Genomic DNA, 20,129 nt, shown 5'->3' on the forward strand with positions numbered 1-20,129 from the left:
GGGGCGTGGCCTGTGATGGCCTGTTTCCATGATACACACTCTGAGTGCTGAAGGCTTTTGCTTTGTGAGCAGTGCAGCACAAACAGACATACAGTCTCTCTGCAGCTCCTCCAATGCAGGTAGAGATTTAGTTTTAATGCTCATTTTCCAGAGTGAACGTGCTCTCAAGTGCCTGAGCCCACAGGCTCCACAGACATGAGTTGTGTGTGGTTGTGTTTGGACGTTGTAAAGTCCAGTTATAGTGAGAATAGAGAAACTGCACATGTGACAGCACAGCTCATACTGTATCCAGACGGCTTGTTTGATGAAAGCAAAGTTTTATTAGTTGACTGCAAGGCGACACTTTACATGCAGTATATTGTGGTGAAATCTGACAGCAGTACTAAAAAAAAAGATATGGTACAGCTTGATAGACATATTCATCTTCCACAGAAACAAAGAACAGTTGAAGTATTTGCAGCTCCTACTGCCTCACACTTGAATACACACATCATTTTGTGTGTCATCCTTCCGTCTTGTCGTTCTGTTGATCCTGTGTTCACAATAAATCCTGCTGTGAATTCAAAGCTGTATGAATATCTACTTGCACAGTAATAAGTAGCAAAATCTGAAATTTGCAGATCTGTAATGTTCAAGTGATTGTGACCAGTTTCAGTGTCCAATGTGAAGTTTGGATTGATTTCAAATTCATCATGAAAATAACATGTTTTTTGATTTTTGTAGTAAGTAGAGATGCGCCTTGGTTTCTGTCCCAGAGTTTGTTTGTACCAGTAATACATTGCTAGAACATCACCTTCACAGAAACATTGCAAAGTCATGCTGTCACCAACATTTGCTGAAACAAAACCACCCTCTTGAAGCTCATATATGGATGATTTCAGATCAGCTGTCTGAGCTGAAGAGAGAAGAGATCCACAAAGAGCAGATTGAACTTCAAGCAATCATAGCATTAAATCTGTGACTGAGCATCGCTAAATGTTTGTAAATGAATATTTCATTTTGATTGTTCAAATGATTTCTTTGATCATATTAAAACAGTCTGGGCATTAGAGTTATGCTGTGTGACTACTGTGCATGAAAACACTGCAGCGACTTCCTGTTTGAAACCACCAAGACAAAGAAAGAGGAGTTGCCTCGAAAAGTACATGACCAAAGTGTATTGAGAGCTAAACTTTAGTCATTTGTGTTTGTGATGTACAATGAGCATATTTACAGTAAACAGCCTGTGAAGAGCCTCATGCATTATTAACACACTTGGGTCGGGCACAAGCGATCAGACAGATTAGCTTGAGCTTCATGCAACATCACACCTTGATGCTTCTGGATGTTTCTGAACAGCCTAAACTCGTTTGACGTTTGCAAAGCCACACCGATTGTGTCCCACTGACTCTGAGAGAGTGCTGCTGAGGGTTTGATCTGCTTTCGATTTACTAAGTAGCCACAAACAACAACCAAATGGCGTGGGTTGTGTGGAGGGGGAAACGCTACACATGTACAGACTGTCAATGATGACGGTTTGCTTTGTAAAAGAATAAAGGCCCTCATGACTTTAGTTGCGGGTGCTGGCTTTGTTTTTCTGTTCAGTTTCCTCTATAGAGGACCTGAGGCCACAATCACCACAGGCATCAGTTATGTGTGGCTGTGTGTTGGAGCATTGTCAGCTACTGTCAGTGCAGTGAGAGTGGAAATATGGCACCTCCATCACATCAAAGAAACCTGGCTTAACTGTAGCTGAAGGAACGTGTTTAATTGGTGCTTTGCAACATGAATCTTTACATTCAGTATGTGGAGTTGAAATCTGACAAAATGCCCACTTCTAGTAACACAGACCCAACATGAAACATGCTGCAGTTCTACTGCCGAACACTGGAGTACACACATTCAGTCCAGGTGTCGTCTTTCTGTCTTTTTGATCTGTTGGCTGTGTTGGTCCTTAAAGCAGCATAATGGAGGTTGTCTGCATCTTGGTAACTCTGCTCAAAAAAATCATTGTAACATTTAATCAGCATAAAAATACACATGGCTTGTTCGCTTGCAAGGCAACACTTTACATTCAGTATATTGTGGTGAAATCTGACAGCAAAACTCCAATATAAGATATGGTACAGCTTGATAGACATATTCATCGTCCACAGAAACAAAGAACAGTTGAAGTATTTGCAGCTCCTACTGCCTCACACTTGAATACACACAATCATTTTGTGTGTCGTCCTTCCGTCTTGTCGTTCTGTTGATCCTGTGCTCCCTCAAAGCAGCGTAATGGAGGTTTTCTGAATCTTGATCATCCTGCTGATAAAATATCATTTAATCAGCATAAAAATACACATGGCTTGTCTGATGCTTGCTTGTACTTATTGTACACATCAACAACAACACCTGTACAATACAGTGATCACACTGATGTCACAGCACTGAGAAAATAGCATCACTGTGCTTTACAAAAAGGCCATTTCCACAACAGGAACTAAATGACCAAGCTTCTATTGACATACACATATGCTGTATGATATTTCACTGACATATATCCAAAACATTCAGCTTACATTTGCACAGGTGTTGCTTCTGTCATCCTCTATGTATTGTTGTTGTACTGTAATATATATTTTTAGTGCTGTTGTGATTCAGAAATACTCACCACTGCATTTGGAGTCAAGGCAGCTGAAGATCTTGAGTCTGGTTCAGAATAAAAACAACAAAAACCTCAAAATCCACTGAGATGGTGGTGAGAACACTGGTTCTTCTAACTTCTTGATTTTCTGACAAACCATGAAATAAATAAATCTGTTCCCACAGTGTGTGGAAGAGATCAGCATGATGGAACATGTTGATCTGTGACACTCCTGTCTTGATGTGGTCGGTTTTCTCATTCAGATCAACTTCAAAAGGATGCTCCTCCAGTTTAAAGCACATAAATACACACTATCAAAGGTGATGAATGGAAACTGGTCTACCTGTACACTGACAGCTGTTTCTGTTCTTCATTGTATATGCTGCATACGCCAGGAAAACAACCAGGATGGTGGTGAATGCCAGAGCTCCAATCAAGACATACACCAAGACAAACGACTCCACCTCATCTGCAGATCCAGATTCAGAGACATTACAGAGCTGTAGAATATTGAGGAGGTAGTAATTATAGCTTCTGTATAGATGAAACATCTGCTTTCATGTTCCTCACCTTCAAAGTCCAGCTTGGTCCCGTTTCCAAACACGATGTGTCCACATGAGACAACAGCACAGTAGTAGATCCCAGCATGAGACGGATTCAGGCTCTTCATCGGCCAGTTGTAGACACAGGTGTGTGTTTGTGTGTTGGGTTTCCACTCACACTGATCATTCCTGCCTCCATGGGTGTAAATGAGTCCTGGATGAGGTTCTTCAGAGTTTTTGAACCAGTAAACACTGTGTTCTCCATCACAGGTCCCAGTGTGTACTGTACAGTTCAGAGTCACAGAGCCTCCTGGTTGGATGGTGTCAGATGCTGACTGATGGACCAAAGCTGGGATGTTCACACCTGAACCCTTTACACTCACAATGAATTCTGCTGTGAATTCAAAGCTGTATGAATTGCTACTTGCGCAGTAATAAATAGCAGAATCTGAAATGTGCAGATCTGTAATTTTCAAGTGATTGTGACCAGTTTCAGGATCCAGTGTGAAGCGTGGATTGTTTTCAAATTCGTCATGAAAATAACATGTTTTTTGATTTTTGTAGTAAGTAGAGATGAGCCTTGGTTTCTGTCCCAGAGTTTGTTTGTACCAGTAATACGTTGCTACAACATCACCTTCACAGAAACATTGCAAAGTCACGCTGTCACCAACATTTGCTGAAACAAAACCACCCTCTTCAAGCTCATATATGGATGATTTCAGATCAGCTGTCTGAGCTGAAGAGAGAAGAGATCCACAAAGAGCAGATTTAACTGATGATCAAAATCTCCAGCAAAATGTTTCATCGTATTAAATAAAGTCACAACAGAAAACTTACCGATTCTTCCCGAGGACAGAAAAGTCAAATACAAAGCAAACCACAGAGTCTTCATCGTGTTCAAAATGCTGCGTTGAATGAAATGGATCTCTATATGTTCTCCACTCTTCAGAGAGAAGACTCTGATTGGCTGTTGACAAGAACCACCTAATTTCCTGATTTGGAGCCAATGAACTCATGATCAGTGCTGCATCGAATGCATTAACAGCGTAAACAGGTGTTTGTAATGACAAGATTAGATAAGATAAAAATTTATTTATCCCTAGCCAGGGAAATTTGGGCTTTACTGCAGCATGTGAAAGCAGTGAGAAGAAAAATAGCAGCAGAGGTAGAGAACTTTTGAAAAAAAAACAAAGTACAAAATAAAAAGCAGACTATATATATGTCCATATTACAAAATAAATGGAATTTGACCATATAAAAGAAAAATATAAATATGAAAAATAAGAAAAACTGTGTATTGCCCCAGTAGCTGTGGAAATAAAGAACAATGTAAGCTGCCTTTCGATTAAAAATAAAAAAATAGTGTTACTGCTATTGCACAGAAGAATAAAATATACAAAACGGTAAATGAAATGTAATATTGCACAAAATGTAAAAGGAAATATGTAATATTGCTCAAAATGTAAAAAGAAATATGTAATATTGCTCAAAATGTAAAAGGAAATATGTAATATTGCTCAAAATGTAAAAAGAAACATGTAATATTGCTCAAAATGTAAAAGGAAATATGTAGTATTGCTCAAAATGTGTGGATGTGAGCGTAATTTGTCAAACAACATCAACACAGTCTTATGTTAAGTGGTGCTGGAGTTGAATAATCTGACAGCTGATGGAATGAAGGACCTCTGGTAGCGTTCCTTATTCCACACTGGATGCAGCAGTCTGTTACAGAAGGAGCTTCTGAGGGCCCCCACTGTGTCATACAGGGGGTGGGAGGGGTTGTCATGATCGATGTCAGCTTGGCTAACATCCTCCTCTCACCTACATCCTCAGTGGTGTCCAGAGGGCAGTCCAGGACAGAGCCAGCTCTCCTGACCAGTTTATTAAGTCTCTTTCTGTCCCTCTCAGAGCTTCCCCAGCCCCAGCAGACCACTGCGTAAAAGACTGCAGATGCAACCACAGAGTCATAGAAAGTCCTCAGTAATGTCCTACATACTCCAAAGGACCTCAGTCTTCTCAGGAGATGAAGACAACTTTGGCCCTTCCTGTACAGGGCATCAGTGTTAGTGGACCAGTCCAGTTTATTGTTGAGGTGTACACCCAGGTATTTGTACTCCTCCATGATCTCAATGTCAAATCCCTGGATGCACACCGGTGTAGTCTGTGGTGCTTTCCTGCGGAAGTCTATCACCATCTCCTTGGTCTTGCCGGCATTGCATGTGGTTTAGTCCACACCAGTCGACAAAGTTAGCGATAACTTCCCTGTATTCCAAATCGTTCCCCTGCGATACACATCCAACGATGGCTGTATCGTCGGAGAACTTCTGGAGGTGGCAGCTGAATGTGTTGTGTCTGAAGTCCGATGTGTAGAGGGTGAAGAGGAAAGGCTGCAATCTGCCACATCTGACACACAGTCGCGAAGCCTCACATACTGTGGTCTGTTGGTGAGGTAGTCGATGGTCCATGCAGCCCGGTGACAGTCTGCTCTGGCACTTTCCAGCTTCCCCCTCAGCAGTGATGGCTGGATCGTGTTGAAAGCACTGGAGAAGTAAAAAAAACACGATCCTCACTGTGTTACCAGTGCTCTCCAGGTGGGAAAGTGAGTGATGGAGCAGGTAGATGATAGCGTCTTCCACACCAATGCCTGGTCGATATGCGAACTGTAGGGGGTCCAGCTCGCTGCCCACCAGGTGACGAAGATGGCTAAGTATGATCCTTTCCAGAGTCTTCATCAGGTGGGAAGTTAAGGCTACAGGCTTGAAGTGGATGGGCTCCCTGGGATGCACAGTCTTTGGCACCGGAACCACACAGGAAGTACTCTTAGTGAACAACACTGAAATAATTGTGTGCATTTTCACAAACATGATAGAATTACTCGCTATTATTTCACAAAATCTGTGACTGAGCATCGGCAAATATTTGTAAATGAATATATATTTTCGATTGTTCAAATGTTTTCTTTGATCATATTAAAACAGTCTGGGCATTAGAGTTATGCTGTGTGACTACTGTGCATGAAAACACTGCAGCGACTTCCTGCTTGAAACCACCAAGACAAAGAAAGCAAAGGTGCTATAAATGTACGTGACCAAAGTATATTGAGAGCAAATGTTTGAATGCCGACCACACAGAGGCTCAAAAGCATCCTCACATCTCTGTCTCATCATGTAAAAATGAACAACCTGCAAAGATATCTGGGAGAGGCATCTATCAGAACACTTCAGGTGTACACTCACTATCTGACAGACTGGTTCCAGGCATGTTCACAGTGTGTTTTCAGAAATGACATGATGGAGAGTCTTGTTGGCGCTCTGCTATGAGACGGCCGGCCCTGCTGAGTCACATCTGTATCAATGGTGCTTGATGTTTGCAGAGGCTTGCTCTTCAATATCAGAATATAAAGTGTGTGAAAAGCACTTGAGGTGTGTTCATGCTCACTGCCTTATTGTTGCTGAGTATTTTATGTGCTCATTTGTTTGCTTTTGAAGGAACCAGAAAGAAGGACCCAATGAGCATCTCCCAGTCAGTGGGCGGGTGTTAAACAGAGGGGCGTGGCCTGTGATGGCCTGTTTCTATGATACACACTCTCAGTGCTGAAGGCTTTTGCTTTGTGAGCAGTGCAGCACAAACAGACATACAGTCTCTCTGCAGCTCCTCCAATGCGGGTAGAGATTTAGTTTTAATGCTCATTTTCCAGAGTGAACGTGCTCTCAAGTGCCTGAGCCCACAGGCTCCACAGACATGAGTTGTGTGTGGTTGTGTTTGGACGTTGTAAAGTCCAGTTATAGTGAGAATAGAGAAACTGCACATGTGACAGCACAGCTCATACTGTATCCAGACGGCTTGTTTGATGAAAGCAATGTTTTATTAGTTTACTGCAAGGCAACACTTTACATTCAGTAAATTGTGGTGAAATCTGACAGCAAAACTCCAAATAAAGATCAACATATTCATCGTCCACAGAAACAAAGAACAGTTGAAGTATTTGCAGCTCCTACTGCCTCACACTTGAATACACACAATCATTCTGTGTGTCGTCCTTCCGTCTTGTCGTTCTGTTGATCCTGTGCTCCCTCAAAGCAGCGTAATGGAGGTTTTCTGAATCTTGATCATCCTGCTGATAAAATATCATTTCAAAGTTTAATCAGCATAAAAATACACATGGATTGTCTGATACTTGCTTGTACGTATTGTACACATCAACAGCAACACCTGGACAATACAGTGATCACACTGATGTCACAGCACTGAGAAAATAGCATCACTGTGCTTTACAAAAAGGCCATTTCAACAACAGGAACTAAATGACCAAGCTTCTACTGACATACACATATGCTGTATGATATTTCACTGACATATATCCAAAACATTCAGCTTACATTTGCACAGGTGTTGCTTCTTTCATCCTCTATGTGTTGTTGTTGTACTGTAATATATATTTTTAGTGCTGTTGTGATTCAGAAATACTCACCACTGCATTTGGAGTCAAGGCAGCTGAAGATCTTGAGTCTGGTTCAGAATAAAAACAACATAAAGCCTCAAAATCCACTGAGATGGTGGTGAGAACACTGGTTCTTCTAACTTCTTGATTTTCTGACAAACCATGAAATAAATAAATCTGTTCCCACAGTGTGTGGAAGAGATCAGCATGATGGAACATGTTGATCTGTGACACTCCTGTCTTGATGTGGTCGGTTTTCTCATTCAGATCAACTTCAAATGGATGCTCCTCCAGTTTAAAGCACATAAATACACACTATCAAAGGTGATGAATGGAAACTGGTCTACCTGTACACTGACAGCTGTTTCTGTTCTTCATTGTATATGCTGCATACGCCAGGAAAACAACCAGGATGGTGGTGAATGCCAGAGCTCCAATCAAGACATACACCAAGACAAACGACTCCACCTCATCTACAGATCCAGATTCAGAGACATTACAGAGCTGTAGAATATTGAGGAGGTAGAAATTATAGCTTCTGTATAGATGAAACATCTGCTTTCATGTTTCTCACCTTCAAAGTCCAGCTTGGTCCCGTTTCCAAACACGATGTGTCCACATGAGACAACAGCACAGTAGTAGATCCCAGCATGAGACGGATTCAGGCTCTTCATTGGCAAGTTGTAGACACAGGTGTGGGTTTGTGTGTCGGGTTTCCTCTCACACTGATCACTCCTGCCTCCATGGGTGTAAATGAGTCCTGGATGAGGTTCTTCAGAGTGTTTGAACCAGTAAACACTGTGTTCTTCATCACAGGTCCCAGTGTGTACTGTACAGTTCAGAGTCTCAGAGCCTCCTGGCTGGATGGTGTCAGATGCTGACTGATGGACCAAAGCTGGGATGTTCACATCTGAACCATTTACACTCACAATAATGCCCTCTGTAAACTCAAAGCTGATTGCAAACCGACTTGCACAGTAATAAGTAGCAGAATCTGAAATTTGTAGATCTGTAACGTTCAAGTGATTGTGACCAGTTTCTGTATCCAATGTGAAGCGTGGATTGTTTTCAAATTCATCATGAAAAATCACATTTTTTTGATGTTTGTTGTAAGTAGAGATGAGCCTTGGTTTCTGTCCCAGAGTTTGTTTAAACCAGTAATACTTTGTCAGAACAGTCCCTGTACAAAAACATTGTAAACTCACGCTGTCACCAATATTTGCTGAAACAAAACCACCCTCTTCAAGCTCATATATGGATGATTTTAGATCAGCTGTCTGAGCTGAAGAGAGAAGAGATCCACAAAGAGCAGATTTAACTGATGATCAACATCTCCAGCAAAATGTTTCATCGTATGAAATAAAGTCACAACAGAAAACTTACCTATTCTTCCCGAGGACAGAAAAGTCAAATACAAAGCAAACCACAGAGTCTTCATCGTGTTCAAAATGCTGCGTTGAATGAAATGGATCTCTATATGTTCTCCACTCTTCAGAGAGAAGACTCTGATTGGCTGTTGACAAGAACCACCTAATTTCCTGATTTGGAGCCAATGAACTCATGATCAGTGCTGCATCGAATGAATTCACAGCGTAAAGAGGTGTTTTTCATGAAAATGATTTATCATGCATACAACTTTTAAAATATGTCCTTTAATGATGTCTTCAGTCCCATTTTTTGAAGCATCAGTATTTGTTGTTGCTATACAACCTTCCCACTTTAGCAGCTGCAGCTAATAGAGGAGCATTTTGCAGACTTTGAATCTTCCATGTGTCAGTCATGGTGTGCTGCGTCTAAAAATTGGTGCCACTCTTCTCTGCAGTGATTTTCATTATGGACTGTCAGATGTGTCATGATCCGTGCTTAGCACACCTGTCTTTTGTTGATTCTCCTTTTCTGTTGTCATAGGGTGGATCTCATTTCTCAAAATTGTCGTTTCCTCGCTCCTCGATCCTCGTTCGAACCGGAAGTACTTCTGGTCCGCCATCTTGCCGGCCGTCCCAAAGTGCAAATTGCGGCTCTGAGGAACGAGGATCGAGGAGCGATGAGGGCCCTTGGAGGAGCTATGAGCGAGGATACATCAGTGCATCCTACCCGGAAGTCTGTCAACTGAACGGTATGAAGACTCCACCCCGACAGCTGTCATGTTTGAACGAGGTGGAGGAGAAAGTGCGCTAGTGTTAGTATCCTGCAGTGAATGGCTGTAATTCAGATGACACTAACTTAACGCTACGTTCTCCAAAGAGCAATAATACAAGAACATGAGGATCCGTCATATTTCAATCACGTAAGAGATGATGTCGTGAGCAGGTTCCTATTGTCCCTGCTCACTATTATCTCTCTTAGAACTCTGCTCACTACTAAAGCATTCAATATAAAGTGACACAAAATAGTGATTAAAACATAATTGATTTAAAATGAGCCTACTCTCGTCTGTCACCACTCTCAGTGCGCAGTGGTTCTGAAAGTAAACACGTACGTTGCATAGCAACCGCCTCTCACTGTGCGCAGGACGGCAGGCAGGAAAACTTATTTCTTTACAGATAGATCATGTCAAATGTGGAGAAGTGACGGGATATCCCAGACCTGAGAGAGACGTAGCTGGAGACAGAGTTTGGTTTACCGCTGTTATTTCTACTGATTTATAAAAGTCCCGCAGCAGCTAATTTCTGCGTTCAGCGTCAGACATTAAAAAATCTGTCTCCAGTTTTGTCTCCACTAAGCAGTCTTTTATCTACAACCTGTTCTAATGCTAACACATCGGCCTGTCGTCACTTGTTCTGAAATAATGTGTTTCATGGCTCGTAGGTTTCTCTTCACTGACAGGTCTGAAATGTGTCTCATTGAACAGGGACAGAAGACACAGCGAGGCTGATAAAGTTCAGGTCAGAAAATGACCACCTGTTCACCTGAAGAGGCGTCCAGCCAAGAATGAAGCCATTAATTCTTATGTGCATTAATAAAAGTGTTTCATATTTATTTGCTAGTGCTGGAAACTTTTTTAATAATGTAAATATAAGTATAAAATGTAAATATATCGAGGGCAGGGGGTGGTGGGGGTGTGAATATAACGGTAACTGCAGCAGATCCAGCTGTGTCACGTCACGCTTCATGTGACGCTTCAGAGGAAAGGACGTCTCAATTCTCATAAAACATATTTCCTCGTTTCTTCTCTCCTTGCGTGGTTTCCTTGCGTCCTCCCATGCATCCCCGGTGGGAGGGACTAAGACGCAAGGAAAAGACGCAAGTGAGGGAAACAAGAATGCAATTTTGAGAAATGGGATGTACCCATAGTCTGTTTTTGTCACCTCCTGTTTTATTTTGAAGGTTCATGTTATGTTGCTTCTTTTTCTTTCCTTCCTGTGTTTTTCCCGCCTCTGTAATTGTCTGGCTTCACCTGTGTGTCATTAGTTGTCCTCCCTGGTGTATTTAAGCCTGTCTCTCCCCCTCAGTCTTTGTCAGGTCTTTGTCTGTGAATCCATGCTGTGCCCTTTACCTTGTGAGTGTTCTTCCTGGTGTTGTCTCTGTTCATGTCCATGCCTCGTTTCATTTAGGTGTCCCTCTAGTGTTCTGTGTTACCTTCTCATGCCAAGTATCTTGTAAGTGTTTTTCTTAGTCTTGTCTTTATTCTCTAGCCTTGCCACATATCATGGAAATGTTTGTCCAACGTCTTTCGTGTTGTCCGTGTTTGCCATGCCATGCCCCCTTGCAAGTGTTTAGTATTGACTTTGTTTCCATGCCATGCCAAGTTTCATGTGAGTGTTTCTTTAGTGTTGTCTAAGTCTATAGCCAAGTCACGTTCATTGTGTGTTTTTTCCGAGTCTTGTTTGTCTTCTCCAGCCTTCCCTCGTATCATGTAAATGTTTGTCCTACGTCCTCTAGTGTTGTCTATATTCCCATGCCATGCCCTGCTCCATGTAAGTGTTTCTTGTGTGTTGTCTTAGTCTTTAGCCACACCACGATCCTTGTGTTTTTCTAGAGTTGTCTTCTTCCATCCCCTCCTTGAACCGCCACCTTATTGTGGTGGAGGGGTTTGAGTCCTCAAATGATCCTAGGAGCTATGCTATCTGGGGCTTATTGCCCCTGGTAGGGTCTCCCAAGGCAAACAGGTCCTTGGCGATAAGACATAAAAACAAGGACCACTACGTCGCCTGGATTGGTGTTACAGAGGCCTCACCATGGAGCCAGGCCTGGAAACATTTTTGGCTTGCCCCCTCTGGGTTGGAGGAGAGCTCCTGCCTCAAGTGGAGGAGTTCTTGGGGTCTTGTTCACGAGTGAGGGAAGGATGGAGCGTGAGATTGACAGGTGGATTGGAGCGGCGGCAGCAGTAACACGGTCGTTGTACTCATCCATCGTGGTGAAGAAGGAGCTGAGTCGAAAGGCAAAGCTCTCGATTTACCAGTCAATTTACGTTCCTACCCTCACCTATGGTCATGAACTTTGGGTCATGACCGAAAGAACGAGAACTCTTAGAGATAGGGTGAGGAGATCTGTCACTCGGGAGGAGCTCAGAGTAGAGCCGCTACTCCTCAACGTCAAGAGGAGCCAGCTGAGGTGGCTCTGGCATCTTTATCGGATGCCTCCTGGACGCCTTCCTGGGAGGGTCCACCGGGAAGAGGCCCTGTGTCAGTGTTTGTTCTGTGTTGTCTTCGTTCCCTGTCTTATGCCCCTCTACCCATGTGAGTGTTTTTCCTTAGTTCTCTGAGTTTTGGATTTTGGCTACTTTTACTGTGGCTGGCAAAAAATAACATCAATCTGAGGCCTTAGAACTCATCAGGGAAGGAGGAAGTGTTTAGCCGTGGAAGGGCTGAGTGGCTGCATCGACCAGTATTTCTTGAGGAGTCAGTCGAATCAGTCGGATGAAGTCCAGCGACAGGTAGAAAACCACAGTTCGCAGGATATCAGTAACACTATCCCTGGAGAGGAGGAGGTACGGAGAGGGGATGCAGTTGGTGTGGAGGTCAACAGGCCAGCCAAGGAGAGAAGCATGGAGCAGAAAGCTAGAGTTAGGTGGCCGAGGGCAAATGACAGCAAAGAATGGGAGGCAGTTGATGGAGATTTATCAGCAGGCTTAGAGGAGATGTAGTGGAGAAATTGGATAAAATTGGAGATGTGATCTACTCCTATGGTCTAGAGAGATTTGGGGTGCTTGTCAAAAGGAAAGGCGAGAGGGTGCAGGTCGGCAAGTCTAGGCGGTAAAGAGAAATAGAGAAGTTAGTAAAGGAAAGGAGGCAGTTAAGAAAGCAGTGGAGGAAGGTGTCAGAAGAAGAAAGGGAGGGAATTAATGTGTTGCAGGAGGAACTGAGAAGCAGGTTAGCAGTACTCAGAAGGGCAGAACACCTTAGGGAGAAGAGAAAGAAGAAGGAACGTGCAAGGTCAGCATTTTTAGGAACCCCTTTAACTTTGTGAAAGGCTTATTTAATCAAGAAAAAGGAGGGCAACTTAAGGCAACGAAATCAGAGATTGAACAGTATTTGAAGTCGACGTATTCAGATTCAAAGGAGAATAGGAACATAGGTCTTCCACCTGACATGCCACCATTAGGGGAAGTGGAGCAGGAGATGGATGTGAGCCCACCTAGGTGGAGAGAAGTTGTGGAGGCGGTTAGGCGTGCAAAGGCTTATCACAAGGCCGGTATACATGGCGGCATAATCAGGTGCTGAGAAGCTTAGCCGCAGGCATTGAAGAGAGAAGGAAGCAGGTGAATTCTGGAAGTTCTAGAAAGGAGAGGTTAGTTGTGCAGTTTGTTCGAGAGGGGGAGAAAAATAGAGCTGCTAAGTCAGGGAGAAGGCAGGTAGGCGGCTGCTGATTGGCAAATGCAGGTCGACTTGGGAGGAAAGCTGGTTGTGCCCCAGGAAATAGTTTATAGTAATCTGAGGCCGGACATTGTCTTATGGTCCAAAAAGACTGTGTATTTTATTGAGTTAACAGTCCCTTGGGAAAATTCAGTGGAGGCAGCTTATGAAAGGAAGAAGACTAAGTATGCAAATTTAAAGACAGAATCTGAGCAGAGGGGATGGAAGACCAGGGTTCGTCCGGTTGAAGTGGGGTGTAGAGGTTTTGTTGCAGGGTCAGCTGTTTCACTGTTGAGGGAGCTGGGAGTGCAGGGGCAAAATTTAAGGAAGACAGTGAGGGAGATGTCAGATGAGGCCGCTAGGTCTAGTCAGTGGATATGGATCAGGGGAAATAATAGTAGTTGGGGGGTTAAATAGGGACAGTGAGGGAGTAGGGGGAGGCAGAGAACATGCATGCCTAATCCGGCAGGAGAAGAGGTTAAAGTCTGAACAAGACACCACTCCTCTGCTCTGCTTTCCCCGCCCCATCTTCTCGCTCTGCTTTCCCCGCCCCATCTTCTCGCTCTCCCAATAGGAAGAGATCCAGGAAGTGGAAGTGTAGATAAGGTGGGGGTGTTGCTAGCTAGAGTCTCTCTTTGGGACCATGTGGCCTGTTGAGGTGAGTTTGTGTTGTAAGATACAGAGTTGGCTTGTCTTTTTGTTCTTATTTGGTTGTTTTCCTGTTTTGTTTGCTTCTTGAAGGAAATGTTAGGGTTTGTTGCTTCTTGAAGGAAATGTTAGAAGAGGCTGTTAAATCTGGTCTGTGGCTTAGGCCTCCACCTTCAGCACCCTCTAAATTTTCTACTCCCTTCCCGAACAAGGGTCTGTATCCAATCCCTACTTTCATCTTTGACTCTACCTCTTCACTTTCTACTCCCTACCCGAACCAGGGTCTGTATTCCCACCCCGCTTTTATTGGTGCAGTTGGTGAGAGGCAGGGGTAGATGATGGTAGTGTGGCAATCGGCAGTTACATGTGGCATCTAGGCCTGTGGCCTGTGGTAGCATTGTAGCAGCTAACAATAGCTAAAGCGGTGGTAGTATGATAGTATCTTAGCAGTTAGTTAGCAGTTAACATTAACAGTATAGGTGAATCGAGCTTTATTGTCTTCTTCTGTTCCTCTTAGCAGGTAGCGGTTAGCATTTAACATTAGCTAAATGGTAGCATCGGAACTGTATTGTCTTCTTCTGTTCTTCACATGGGGGCGGTTAGCATTAGCATTAGCAATAGTTAAATGGTAGCATCTGTACTGGCCACTACCTGGAGCATCTCTGGGTCAGTTGAACGTGGCGGTGCTGTTTGGATTGTGTGGGAGCAGTGTGAACTGGCACTAGGGGGGGGGGTGGCTCTGGGATGCCGGAGTTCACCGCCTAGCCTCCTGGAGGTGTAGTGGGACTAAGTAGGCGAAACACTGTTGAAGGGAGGTTTCCACCTGATGACCCCCAGAGACGTGTTAGGAATCACTGCTCTTTGGCATGTATAGAGGCAGATTAGGGGTCCAAGGTTCTTCACTGAGAATGAATCCTCTTTTTGAGCACAAGTATCTTGTGTTTAAATTAACTACTGAAATGAATTTTTTAAATTGAACCAGTTCCCCCTCGTGTCTGCATGTGGGTTCAAGCTTAGTTCCCCTGAGACCCCAATTCCTGACAAGAGTTGCTGTCAGTGGGACGGACACTTGGTGGGACAATTGGGGGCTCGAACATTTGTTTCAAAGATGAACTGAAGGAAAGAACCAGTGCCATGCTGTGGTTGCTACGGGCACATGTTGCTAACGCTGCTGGTCACATTAACTTGCTGTATGTTCATTGGCTCACCTGCTCCTTCCTAAACATATCTTGGCTGACACAACAGTAAATGGAAAACCTGTGTGCTGGTGCAACTGTCAGGCAGAAATACCAGGTTCCTGTGGGTGGACATGATGAGACGTGTAGGCTAACACCAACGTGAGCACATTGATCCTGAAGCACGGCTGGTCCTGAGGATTTCTGCCAATATTGTCATGTCTCGTCGTGTCTGTTAATGTGTCTTGTTCACTGGCGTTATGTCTCGTCTTGCACTTCCTGTTTTATTGTGAAACCTAATTCTCCTCTCGTTTCAGACCCTTGATTTTCCACCCCGCCCTAATTGTTTCCACCTGTTCCTTGTTACCTCGTATATATAGTCCGCTTCTCCCTTTGTCCTGTGCCCCGTTTTGAACCAGCCTTGACCTTCCTAGCTCTGAAAAAGATCCTTGATTCCTTGTTTTGCCTTGTTAAGACACATGAATAGTCCTAGAGACCCTTTGTGTTTGTTCGTAGCTTGAGAGTTGTTTCCTTTTGCCAAAATCCTAGTGCCTTTTGTTTGTACTTCCTTTGCCCTGCATTTCTAGTTTTGTAGGGAGATATCCTGAGCGCCTTTTGTAAATAAACCACACTTTTGTGAAACCACTTCTTTTGTGTGTACAGTCTGCATGTTTTAGTCCTGAACCTTGCGCCTGTGGGCATGTCAAATATGACCCATATTACACTGTACTCTTAGTGAACAACACTGAAATAATTGTGTGCATTTTCACAAACATGATAGAATTACTCGCTATTATTTCACCAGTTCAGGACAACTCAGAGCTTTCAGGACTTCAAGTGACCATGATACAAAATCTGTGACTGAGCATCACGATGTTTGTAAATAAATATATAATTTTGATTGCTCAAATTATTTCTTTGATCATATTAAAACCATCTGGGCATTAGAGTTATGCTGTGTGACTACTGTGCATGAAAACAATGCAGCGACTTCCTGTTTGAAACCACCAAGACAAACAGAGCAAAGGTGCTATAAATGTATGAGACCATAGTATATTGAGAGCAAATGTTTGACTGCCGACCACACAGAGGCTCAAAAGCATCCTCACATCTCGGCCTCATCATGTAAAAATGAACAACCTGCAAAGATATCTGGGAGAGGCATTAATCAGAACACCTCAGTTGTACACTCACTATCTGACAGACTGGTTCCAGGCATGTTCACAGTGTGTTTTCAGAAATGACATGATGGAGAGTCTTGTTGGCGCTCTGCTATGAGACGGCCGGCCCTGCTGAGTCACATCCGTATCAATGGTGCTTGATGTTTGCAGAGGTTTGCTCTTCAATATCAGAATATAAAGTGTGTGAAAAGCACTTGAGGTGTGTTCATGCTCGCTGCTTCATTGTTGCTAAGTGTTTTATTTGCTCGTTCATTTGCTTTTGAAGGAGCCAGGAAGAAGGACCCAATGAGCATCTCCCAGTCAGTGGGCGGGTGTTGAACAGAGGGGCGTGGCCTGTGATGGCCTGTTTCTATGATACACACTCTCAGTGCTGAAGGCTTTTGCTTTGTGAGCAGTGCAGCACAAACAGACATACAGTCTCTCTGCAGCTCCTCCAATGCGGGTAGAGATTTAGTTTTAATGCTCATTTTCCAGAGTGAACGTGCTCTCAAGTGCCTGAGCCCACAGGCTCCACAGACATGAGTTGTGTGTGGTTGTGTTTGGACGTTGTAAAGTCCAGTTATAGTGAGAATAGAGAAACTGCACATGTGACAGCACAGCTCATACTGTATCCAGACGGCTTGTTTCATGAAAGCAATGTTTTATTAGTTTACTGCAAGGCGACACTTTACATTCAGTATATTGTGGTAAAATCTGACAGCAAAACTCCAAAAATAAGATATGGTCCACTTTGATCGACATATTCATCGTCCACAGAAACAAAGAACAGTTGAAGTATTTGCAGCTCCTACTGCCTCACACTTGAATACACACAATCATTCTGTGTGTCGTCCTTCCGTCTTGTCGTTCTGTTGATCCTGTGCTCCCTCAAAGCAGCGTAATGGAGGTTTTCTGAATCTTGATCATCCTGCTGATAAAATATAAATTTCAGCATAAAAATTCACATGGCTTGTCTGATGCTTGTACGTATTGTACACATCAACAGCAACACCTGTACAATACAGTGATCACACTGATATCACAGCACTGAGAAAATAGCATCACTGTGCTTTACAAAAAGGCCATTTCCACAACAGGAACTAAATGACCAAGCTTCTACTGACATACACATATGCTGTATGATATTTCACTGACATATATCCAAAACATTCAGCTTACATTTGCACAGGTGTTGCTTCTTTCATCCTCTATGTATTGTTGTTGTACTGTAATATATATTTTTAGTGCTGTTGTGATTCAGAAATACTCACCACTGCATTTGGAGTCAAGGCAGCTGAAGATCTTGAGTCTGGTTCAGAATAAAAACAACAAAAGCCTCAAAATCCACTGAGATGGTGGTGAGAACACTGGTTCTTCTAACTTCTTGATTTTCTGACAAACCATGAAATAAATAAATCTGTTCCCACAGTGTGTGGAAGAGATCAGCATGACATGTTGATCTGTGACACTCCTGTCTTGATGTGGTCAGTTTTCTCATTCAGATCAACTTCAAAAGGATGCTTCTCCAGTTTAAAGCACATAAATATACACTATCAAAGGTGATGAATGGAAACTGGTCTACCTGCACACTGACAGCTGTTTCTGTTCTTCATTGTATATGCTGCATATGCCAGCAAAACAACCAGGATGGTGGTGAATGCCAGAGCTCCAATCAAGACATACACCAAGACAAACGACTCCACCTCATCTGCAGATCCAGATTCAGAGACATTACAGAGCTGTAGAATATTTAGGTAGTAATTATAGCTTTTGTATATTTGAAACATCTGTTTTCATGTTCCTCACCTTTAAAGTCCAGCTTGGTCCCGTTTCCAAACACGATGTGTCCACATGAGACAACAGCACAGTAGTAGATCCCAGCATGAGACAGATTCAGGCTCTTCATTGGCAGGTTGTAGACGCAGGTGTGGGTTTTGTTGGGTTTCCACTCACACTGATCATTCCTGCCTCCATGGGTGTAAATGAGTCCTGGATGAGGTTCTTCAGAGTGTTTGAACCAGTAAACACTGTGTTCTTCATCACAGGTCCCAGTGTGTACTGTACAGTTCAGAGTCTCAGAGCCTCCTGGCTGGATGGTGTCAGATGCTGACTGATGGACCAAAGCTGGGATGTTCACACCTGAACCCTTTACACTCACAATAATGCTCTCTGCAAACTCAAACCTGTATGAATAGCTACTTGTGCAGTAATAAGTAGCAGAATCTGAAATGTCAAGATCTTTAATGTTCAAGTGATTGTGACCAGTTTCAGTATCCAGTGTGAAGCGTCGATTGTTTTCAAATTCATCATGAAATTTCCCATTTTTGTCATATTTGTAGTAAGTAGAGATGCGCCTTGGTTTCTGTCCCAGAGTTTGTTTATACCAGTTAAACATCACTGCATCACCTTCACAGAAACATTGCAAAGTCACGCTGTCACCAACATTTGCTGAAACAAAACCACCCTCTTCAAGCTCATATATGGATGATTTCAGATCAGTTGTCTGAGCTGAAGAGAGAAGAGATCCACAAAGAGCAGATTTAACTGATGATCAACATCTCCAGCAAAATGTTTCATCGTATTCAATAAAGTCACAACAGAAAACTTACCGATTCTTCCAGAGGACAGAAAAGTCAAATACAAAGCAAACCACAGAGTCTTCATCGTGTTCAAAATGCTGCGTTGAATGAAATGGATCTCTATATGTTCTCCACTCTTCAGAGAGAAGACTCTGATTGGCTGTTGACAAGAACCACCTAATTTCCTGATTTGGAGCCAATGAACTCATGATCAGTGCTGCATTGAATGTATGAAGAGCAGAAACAGGTGTTTTTAATGAAAATGATTTATCATGCACACATTTAAATATGTCCTTTAATGATGCCTTCAGTCTAATTTTTTGAAGCATCAGTATTTGTTGTTGCTGTACAACATTCCTGTGGTGTATTTGATCGAGCTCTACTATGTTGGGCTGTCATGCTATGGGAGTGTTCTATGATTGATTGCTGGTGTCTATGTTGTGATGTTGGTCCGGCACTAAAAGATGATGTTGCCTGCAGTCTTACCTCCGTGTGTGTTATTCCTTAGTCAAAGTCAAAGTCAGCTTTTATTGTCAATTCTGCAGTATGTACAGACAAACAGAGAGTCAAAATTGCGTTACTCTCAACCTCTGTGACAAGACATATATTAAAAAGAAATAAATAAAAACTGTACATTCTAAACTATGAAACATTAAGAGAATGTAATCGTGCAAATATAAATGGTAATGCAAAAAAAAGAAGTTAGCTTAATGACTGGTGGTGAATAAAGTGACTGTGTGTTGTTATCCTGAGGGGAGGAGTTCACATCAGTGAGAGAGTTTGTAGAGTCCAGGGTGTACGTGTGTGTGTGTGTGTGTGGTGGGGGTTGGGGGGCATTTCAGAGTCCAGGGTGTGTGTGTGTGTGTGTGTGTGTGTGTGTGTGGTGGTGGGGGGGGCAGCTGGGGGCATTTCAGAGTCCAGGGTGTGTGTGTGTATGTGCTTACGCGTGAGTGTAGGAGAGTAAGGGGGGGTGGGTGGGCAACAGGGAGTTATAGTCCAGGTTGTGTGTTTGTGTGGAGGAGGGGCAGAGCAGGAAGAGAGTTCAGCATCCTGACAGCCTGGTGGACGAAGCTGTCCCGCAGTCTGCTGGTCTTGGCCCGCAGACTCTGCATTCTCCTCCCTGATGGGGTGTGACGGGTGGGTGGGGTCTCTCGCAATGCAAAGGGCTTTGCGAGTGAGGC

The 20,129-nt window shown here is 43.3% G+C and overlaps 3 protein-coding genes across 5 annotated transcripts in view; all 3 read right to left on the reverse strand.

The window, feature by feature from the left end:
• Nucleotides 1-426: 426 nt before the first annotated feature.
• Nucleotides 427-20,129, reverse strand: part of LOC121626295 (V-set and immunoglobulin domain-containing protein 1-like) — a 30,026-nt gene continuing 10,323 nt past the window's right edge. The window contains exon 6 of the mRNA XM_041964722.1: nucleotides 427-463. The gene's annotated coding sequence lies outside the window, so the exon portion shown is untranslated. The remainder of the gene's footprint in view (nucleotides 464-20,129) is intronic.
• Nucleotides 636-19,038, reverse strand: LOC121626296. 3 transcript variants are annotated; one of them, XM_041964727.1, is made up of 5 exons: nucleotides 18,979-19,038; nucleotides 18,176-18,877; nucleotides 17,952-18,077; nucleotides 2,636-2,673; nucleotides 636-1,973 (listed from the first exon to the last, which is right to left on the reverse strand). In XM_041964727.1, exons 1-5 carry the CDS (start codon nucleotides 19,031-19,033, stop codon nucleotides 1,854-1,856), a joined length of 1,041 nt encoding a protein of 346 aa, XP_041820661.1. In that variant the 5' UTR covers nucleotides 19,034-19,038; the 3' UTR covers nucleotides 636-1,853. The 3 variants fall into 3 exon arrangements, with proteins under 3 accessions (XP_041820661.1, XP_041820658.1, XP_041820659.1); XM_041964724.1 differs by lacking the exons at nucleotides 636-1,973; nucleotides 17,952-18,077; nucleotides 18,176-18,877; nucleotides 18,979-19,038 and adding exons at nucleotides 2,026-2,286; nucleotides 2,952-3,077; nucleotides 3,179-3,886; nucleotides 3,988-4,042; XM_041964725.1 differs by lacking the exons at nucleotides 636-1,973; nucleotides 2,636-2,673 and adding exons at nucleotides 17,084-17,300; nucleotides 17,641-17,678.
• Nucleotides 7,145-9,029, reverse strand: LOC121626300. Its single transcript, XM_041964731.1, has 5 exons — nucleotides 8,975-9,029; nucleotides 8,166-8,873; nucleotides 7,939-8,064; nucleotides 7,622-7,659; nucleotides 7,145-7,264 (listed from the first exon to the last, which is right to left on the reverse strand). Exons 1-5 carry the CDS (start codon nucleotides 9,027-9,029, stop codon nucleotides 7,145-7,147), a joined length of 1,047 nt encoding a protein of 348 aa, XP_041820665.1.

This window comes from Chelmon rostratus, chromosome 23 (genome assembly GCF_017976325.1).
Source record: "Chelmon rostratus isolate fCheRos1 chromosome 23, fCheRos1.pri, whole genome shotgun sequence".
Taxonomy (NCBI): Eukaryota; Metazoa; Chordata; class Actinopteri; order Chaetodontiformes; family Chaetodontidae; genus Chelmon; species Chelmon rostratus.

Excerpts from the sequence above, each read along its gene's own strand:
- LOC121626296 (XM_041964724.1), bottom strand. The coding sequence starts at position 4,042 with ATGAAGACTCTGTGGTTTGCTTTGTATTTGACTTTTCTGTCCTCGGGA. Across the intron at positions 3,887-3,987 it reads TCTGTCCTCGGGAAGAATCG|CTCAGACAGCTGATCTGAAA; the intron begins GTAAGTTTTCTG and ends TTCTCTCTTCAG. Across the intron at positions 2,287-2,635 it reads CCTTGACTCCAAATGCAGTG|GATGATCAAGATTCAGAAAA; the intron begins GTGAGTATTTCT and ends TTTTATCAGCAG.
- LOC121626300 (XM_041964731.1), bottom strand. The coding sequence starts at position 9,029 with ATGAAGACTCTGTGGTTTGCTTTGTATTTGACTTTTCTGTCCTCGGGA. Across the intron at positions 8,874-8,974 it reads TCTGTCCTCGGGAAGAATAG|CTCAGACAGCTGATCTAAAA; the intron begins GTAAGTTTTCTG and ends TTCTCTCTTCAG. Across the intron at positions 7,265-7,621 it reads CCTTGACTCCAAATGCAGTG|GATGATCAAGATTCAGAAAA; the intron begins GTGAGTATTTCT and ends TTTTATCAGCAG.